The sequence below is a fragment of the Nilaparvata lugens genome, chromosome 5 (genome assembly GCF_014356525.2).
Source record: "Nilaparvata lugens isolate BPH chromosome 5, ASM1435652v1, whole genome shotgun sequence".
Classification (NCBI taxonomy): Eukaryota; Metazoa; Arthropoda; class Insecta; order Hemiptera; family Delphacidae; genus Nilaparvata; species Nilaparvata lugens.
Window position 1 is genome coordinate 77,541,426 of NC_052508.1, and position 7,876 is coordinate 77,549,301.

A 7,876-nucleotide genomic window follows, 5' to 3' on the forward strand; every position below is an offset into this window, starting at 1 on the left:
ACTGCTCAAGCAGTTATTAGAAATTCATCTGGTTCGTATTGGTGTTCGTTTAATGATTGATTCTGGTAGTACTCTAATTTCATCACAGAAGATCTTGTTATGAAACTTGGTTTATCTTTTCATGATTGTCAACAAAATTCTCTGTTTGAATTCCTCGAGTGTAGGGAATTCTTCTGGTGTTGTGAAATGTTTGTTGAAACCTAAGGCTCAAATCACCCTCGTTTAGAACCTGAGGCTTATGTGATTGATAAAATAGTTGGATCATTGCCCCCTATTTATCTCAGTTCGAAGTGCAAAATGAGTTGAAAAATTCAACCTTGCTGATCTTGTGTTCTATGAACAACGTTCCGTTGATCTTCTATTGGGATGTCAGTTATTCAACAAAATATTATGTCATCATAGTCAAGTCTCATCTAGTGAAGAGTGTTCGTTTTTCGTGATTCCTACCGTGTTTGGTGACATTTTTTGGGTGAATTTCCAAATCATTCCGGTCTTCTTATCAGTCATTGACTGCTTAATGACGTGTCCCACCTCTGAGAACTCGTTGAATAATTTGGTTCATAAGTTTTGGGAAAGTGAAGAAATTCCTAATCATAAATTTCCTAGTCCCGATGATGAGTTTTGTGAGAAACATTTTGCTGAAACTCACACGCGTGATACTGAAGAAGATATGTTGTTCGTCTCCCTTCCAAAGTTGACACTAATCAACTCAAGTTTCATGAATCTCATGATGTTGCTTTAAATCGTTTTCTGTCGTTGGAGTGTCGTATTCTGCGTGATGCTCGTTTGAAATCTGATTGCGTATCATTTATGGAAGAGTATCTTCTTTTGGATCATATGGAAGTTGCTAAAAAACCAGGAAAATATTTTATTCCTTATTATTGTGTATTCAATCCGTCATCACCTACAACAAAGGTTCGTGTTGTATTTGATGGGTCTGCAAAAAAGAGTCACATTTCGTTGAATCAAGTTCTTCATTCAGGTTCAAAATTGTTAAATGACATATGTGATGTGTTAACTAGATTCAGACTTCACTCATTCGTATTCACTTGTGATGTTACGAAAATGTATCGTGCTATCCTCGTTGATGAAGAAGATCGTTCTTTCCTCACATATTGTTTCGTAAAGATCCTTCCGATGATATTGTCGTTTATGAGCTCAAAACAATCACATATGTTTGAAACCGTCTGGTTTTCTTGCTCAACGTGCTCTCATTCAACTGGCGAAAGATGAAGGAGATAATTTCCGTTGGCAGCAGCAGCTATTCGTGATGATATATATCACGACGATTTTCTCACAGGTGCTAATTCGTTGGAAGAAATCTGTGAAATAAAATCACAACTTTGTAATCTTCTAAACTGTGCTCATATCAAGTATTGTTGGAGCACACAGTGTTATTAGAAATGTGATTTTCAATTGTACTCGTTGCCGTTATTCAATGCAACTCCTGTTGCTCCCGTCATGGGTGATCTTCCCAGCTCTCGTGTTGTTCCCAGTGCTCCCTTTCTGAAGGCTGCGGTCGATCTAGCTGGTCCTTTCCCTGTCAAAGAGAGTATTCGGCCCAAAGCTTGTACATACAAGGCATACTTTGCACTGTTTGTCTGTCTGGCAACAAAAGCTTGTCATATTGAGGTGCTTACAAGTCTCTCATCCGAAGAGTTTATTAGCACTCTCAATCGTTTTGTTTCTAGGCGTGGATTGCCTAAAGAAATATTCTGTGATCATGGGACGAATTTCAAAGGTGCTGCGCGACAATAGAAGGAAATTGTTGAATTTCTCAGATCATCAGAAAATCAATCCAACGTCTGTGATGCGATGTCATCTAAAAGCATCCAATTTCGTTTCAATATTCCACATGCTCCTTTCATGAATGGAATCTGTGAGTCTAATATTAAAAATGTGAAATTCCATTTGTTTCGTGAAGTGGGAAATTCGGTCCTAACTATTTTTGAGCTTTCCACTCTGTTGGTGAAAATTGAGGCGATACTCAATTCGAGACCATTGTATGCGCTCTCTTCATCTCCTGATGACTACGAGGCGCTGACTCCCGGACATTTCCTTGTTCATCGTCCTCTGTTGGCGGTTCCTGAAATTGACGTGAGTGATGTCAACGAGCACAGACTGTCTCGTTGGGAAAAGGTCAATCGCTTCACTCAGAGATTGTGGAGGAGGTGGGAGAGTGAATACCTCCACACTCTTCAACAGAAGAATAAGTGGTTTGAGAGTGACAGAAACCTTCAGGTAGGGCAGTTAGTATGGATTAAAGAGGACAATTCATCACCCTTATCATACCCGTTAGGTAGAGTCACCCAAATCATAAGTGATGCTAAGGGTGTTGTGCGCTCAGCTCACGTGAAAACTAACTCTGGTGAGTATGTTAGGCCAGTTAGGAAACTTGCCCTCATACTTCCCTATTAGTTTAACCCACACACCAAGTTTTCCATTTTCCTTTCCTATTCCTTTTTCCCATCGTTTTTCCTTTTCTACCGTTCAGTGCATGTTGTTTTGTTTTTCTTTTACTAGTTTCTTTTTAGTTTATGTTCTTGGAAATGGGGCATTCCAAGGCGGGCGGAGATGGTGGATTCACGGAGGATCGGCAGCCTTGATTGCAGGTTGATTTGGTTTGTGCTTTCCTTCCCTTCCCCCTCTCCCACAGAGGCAAGATAACCTCTCTCCCTCACCCCTCCTTCATCCTTCCCGTTTACCTTTCCACCCACCACTTCAAGAAGCGTTGTCGAGAAGTCAACATCGTTTTTCGTTCCTTCCGTGGCGTTCGAGCTGAACGCAATTACCTCGTTTCGTTTCGTGATATATGTACAATATCATATAGGCCTACGCATAAAGACAGGATATCGTCAGCAGTAACTTCTACACACGAGATACAGTCCACTTCCTCGCCAGTTCCAAGGTTAGTGCAAATTAAAGACTTACTTTTGGGGCTGTTGACGTTTTCGTGAATTAAATCTTAACTGTACCCCAATCCATAGGTTTGGGGACAGGACGGGATTACCAACTGCTATTTAGTGATGAAGAAAAGAGAAGTAGCCTCTCACAAGGAGAAGAGTCTACACTCCCAAATAACAAAAAAAAAATTATAAACCAGGAAAACATTTTCAGGGGTTCCGCGGGTGAAGCCCCTGCCGAGCACAAAGTGCGAGTTATAAATACTAGGCACAGGAATAATCTTAGATCTGCATTTCTAAAAATTGCAAGATCTCAAAAAAGGTGGCTTTACAAAGGTACAAAGTTATATGTATGATTATCCATAGTAATTTTTAGAGATCTTTCGGGTATATTTTTCAAAAACACAGTAAGAAACGTTTCTTAAGAAAGAATGTTTTTATAAAGTTGCCGATTTTTCAAATCAACTTCTGTAACCTTTTTCGATTCTCTGAAGCTTATTAATTTTTAAATTGTTTTGATGCTGACAATGCACTGGAAAATGTTCCATGTCAATAAATGAACTTTTATTTCTATGAGGTTCAGCATGTAAAATGAAGAAACCCGCATCTTTCCACCCTACAATTGAGTTTCGTCAACAAAGATGGTCAAGTCTTATTGAATTGAAAAGATCATCCGGTTCAACTGGTAGTAAGTTTGATATGATATACATTCCAGTACTTAGATGGTGGTCCCTGAACATATTTCAAGTAATGGGAATCCATTACTACTTCATTATGACAAATCTATACATCCATCTTCTATTTATATATAAGAAGAGATGGTGTCTGTCTTTCTGCCTGTTTGTCTGTGAGCTCATCACGCTTGAAATACGTGATCATACGATCATTCAAAGCTTATATATTTTTTTTCAAAATCAAATCAAATTTATTTCCTTCACAAAATTCAACAATTACAAAATTTAGGATAATGTACCTTAATCTAGTTTACTTACATTCTATCAACAAAATGAAGGTACAAGAGGTGGAAATGAAACCACTGGCATAAGTGAAAATCACTTGTTCGCCAGTAGGAGTAGCATATTGTTAAACTTCGGTCATCCACATTTAATTAAAACAAAAAAAGATGTATACAAAATAACATAAATAAATTACAACTTATATTCTAAGAGAATTAATCAAGCTATGTATCGAGACTCTTAAATTTAGCAGAATAGTAGTACAATTACAATGGATGTAAATTAAATTATCTACACAATATACAAATCAAAATAATGACTCTCAGTTATCCATTTCTTAATATTCCTTGGTACACTTTTGGAAGGTAGTTCTATGATAAGCCCGGGTGGAATAGAATTTATTAGTTTTGGAGCTATATAAATTAATTGCTCACGAATAAGTGTTAGGTTTGAAACATATGATGCGAATTTGTACAAATATACCTAGTCCTATGATTTTCATTATTTAATTGCATAAATTAAAATGTATCTACAAAATATTTAATCACGCTCAAAACATACATTTGTCTTACTGTCATGACTCTAATATCCTTGAAAGCACTCATTGAGGGATAAATGGTTGGTTTATTCAATATTGTTTTTATTATCATTTTTTGCACTCTAAATAAAGGAGCTACATGCGTATCGAACGTACCTCCCCAAACCACCAAACCATATTGTAGCAATGATTGCACCAGAGCGAAGTACACCATTCTCAGCATTGGTAGCCGAAGGATCGATCTTAGTTTGTAAAATTTATAAGATACAAACCTCAATCTATCACAAAGGTAATCTATGTGTTTCTTCCATTTAAATCCCTGCTCAATTATAACACCCAAATATTTCAAGTGACTCGCTCTTTCAATTTCGGGGCAATCACAACAACCAGTATTAACATCAAATTCATTACAATTAATATGCAATTTCAGTTTACATGCCGTATCTTCCTGGCCAGTTATATTTCTTGAAAATGCAATATATTTTGTTTTTTCAATATTTAAACTTAGTGAGTTCATATCCAGCCATTTCTTTAGTAAGGAGATGCCTCTTGAGGCGGCTCCATACACTTGGTGCCATGTTTCACCGCAAAACAAGAGAACAGTATCATCTGCAAAAGAAAACACCTCGCCCCCGCTCAGATCCAATTTCAACAATTCATTTACATACAGCAAAAATAGGATGGTGATAAGACTGTACCTTGAGGTAGGCTGTAGCCAGTAGGAGAGTCATTGATAACTTCACTAACTGAGTCATTGATAGTTAGAATCTGTGCCCTACGTGAAAGGTAACTATCAAATAATTTTAATGTAGTTCCTCTGATTCCAACCTTTCTAGTTTACATAATAGGCGCTCATGAGATACTGTATCATAGGCCTTGGCCAAATCAATAAAGATAGCAAGAGTTTTCTTTCCTTTATTTAAATGATCTGCCACAGCGTTCGAGAACTGAATTAAAGCATCGTTAGTACTCTTATTATTTTGAAATCCAAATTGATGATCTTCAATTATCTTATGTGACTCTAAGAATTCCACAATTTGTCTTTTTATTAGCTTCTCCATTATTTTAGTTAATGAACTCACCATACTAATTGGTCTATAGTTTTCCGGTAGCTTCTTATCACCTGACTTAAAGAGAGGTTTTATCTTGGCTATTTTAAATAAAGATGCAAAAATACCCTCCTTAAAACATCAATTTACAATAAAAGTGAGTGGTTCAGAGACAAAGTCGGCTATTTCCTTTAGAGTTTTACTTTTGATACCGTCAATACCCGGACTGGTGTTATTCTTTAGACTAAGTATTGCGTTTTTTACTTCAGTTTCATTTACAGGTCTTAATGAAAATGAGTCATTCAATCTTGAGTTGTCTTTCTTGTATTTAAATTGAAATGAGGACTGGTTGTTGTCATATTTAGGTATTTTATCTGCATGAGTTTTTCCAACATTTACAAAATATTCATTCAATTCGTGAGCTTTTAATTGTATGTCATCATCTGAGTTTCCTTTCTTATTCAGAAGTTCATTAATATGGGACCATAGTTTCTTAGTATTATTTCCTCACTCATTGATTCTATTTTTGTAATAATCATACTTTGTTTTATATATCAAATTATTTAAGAGATTCCTATGAGTCTTAAATTGATTTTCCAAAACGGTGTTAAATGGTTCCTTTTTCAATTGCCTAGCAATTTATATATGCTTTTTTCATGAAGGACGTTTCCATTATTTCGATTTCAAAAAGTCACATGTTATAATCATTACAGAATATATTTCATCACATCTATTATACACTAGATAAAAATGCACTATTGACCCATTAGTACAGGTACAGTCTGATATCGCAGTAGAATGTGTCCTCAACTGTCGTCTGCTGCAAGCGACTCTCTAATTTTTGTACAGGCCCGACAGTCGATACCTGCGACATTCGAGGCCAGCGACGGTAGAGGACTCCTGAAAAAGAGGCCTCAAATGTCGCCTGCGTTAGGCGACTGTTGAGGGCTCTTCAATTTTTGAACAGCCCCGACAGTTGAGACCTGCGACGGCAGAGGACTCCTTAAAAAAGGGTCAGGCGACAATTGTAGAGTACTCTTCAATTTTTGTACACTCCCGACAGTCGAGGCCTACGACTGTAGAGGACTGGAAAACAGTCCTCTATTGTCGCAGGCCTCGACTGTCGCGCCCCAAGTACGCCAATACAATTGACCAATTATGGAGTATAATCATTTAATCAATACTTTTTTTATGTGATTCATTAGTAAACTTCCTCACTCAAGGCATAGAGGCCAATAAACATTTTTTCCGCGAACAATTCAACTTCCCTGGTGACAATATACTTTGAGAAGTATTCTAGGAACGTCAAGACAGACAGTTTTGACAGCCGTGGTGCATCACTTGCTCACGTATAACTCGAACGTGCGCGCGCGCACAGCCACATTCTCAACAGTTTGTGGCTGCAGCGCGGTGTTTTAGTTGTGGTTTTGCGGCTTGTGTGACGCGCCGTTGGCAAACTTTGATTTTCTCTTTGTCACTTCGTTAGCGGGTGCAACCACCACCACGAGGAGTGGCGAGGGGGTAGCCGACTTACGCAATTAAATTCGCTTGAAGTTCCACCGCGAAATTTAATTATTCGATGTCGCTCCCCATCGATTGCCTAGTTGTTCTAGAACAATATCAAGGTGAAATTTTTAATTCGTTTAGATAGCGGTGGATTAAAAGCAATATTTAAAAAATCCTGAGAATATACTGAATGAGTCCGAAAATACTCATCAATAACGGAAATTCGACTCCCTCTTCGATCAGTTTTTTCTCCTTTCGTCTCTTCCTTATTGAACTCTGGACAGGTTATTTCTAGATGTGTATTCAAATGCCTAAATCTATCCAGAGATTCATCTAGACTCTATTTTCAGTCGCTTCTAAGATGAAATTATATTTATATGCATCATGCACTCGCAGACCAAAACAATAATTGGAAACATTCAAAGAGTCAATAACTTATTTGGCCCATTATATGCTTATGTGCTCGGCCTGCAAAGACTAAGCTTCAAAATGGACCTGATCAATATGGAAGAACGCGAAAGTTACATCACTTAATTATAGATATTCATTCTAAATCGAAATAAATTTCTAAAGTATTTTAAAAGATGATCATACGAGTGGAATAATTCTGAGATGACAGTGAGTAATAATATTTTTAGAGTATGTGAATTTTTACAATAAGAGAATTTCGGCACAACATTTTCACAATACGGTTTTATCTGGGTGTGAAAATGTGTAATTAGTGCAGAGTGTGAAAATGGGAGAGAGCTTTTTCGACAATACACTAAAATTCTGAAACAAAATTCGGAACCAGCAATAAATTCAATTAGTCCCGTGCGGCAATTGAATGAGGAGAGTGTGTGGAATAGGAGCGGGTATTTTTGGCTGAATTCAAATTTATATTGATGAGACCTGTGGTGAGATTCAGTTCATTCTGTCAGCAGT

The 7,876-nt window shown here is 37.2% G+C and overlaps 1 protein-coding gene across 1 annotated transcript in view; it reads right to left on the reverse strand.

Annotated features, from left to right (window-relative positions):
- Positions 1-2,016: 2,016 nt before the first annotated feature.
- Positions 2,017-7,876, reverse strand: part of LOC120351675 (ABC transporter G family member 23-like) — a 63,419-nt gene continuing 57,559 nt past the window's right edge. The window contains exon 12 of the mRNA XM_039429624.1: positions 2,017-2,196. Coding sequence (XP_039285558.1) covers positions 2,017-2,196 — 180 coding nt within the window. The remainder of the gene's footprint in view (positions 2,197-7,876) is intronic.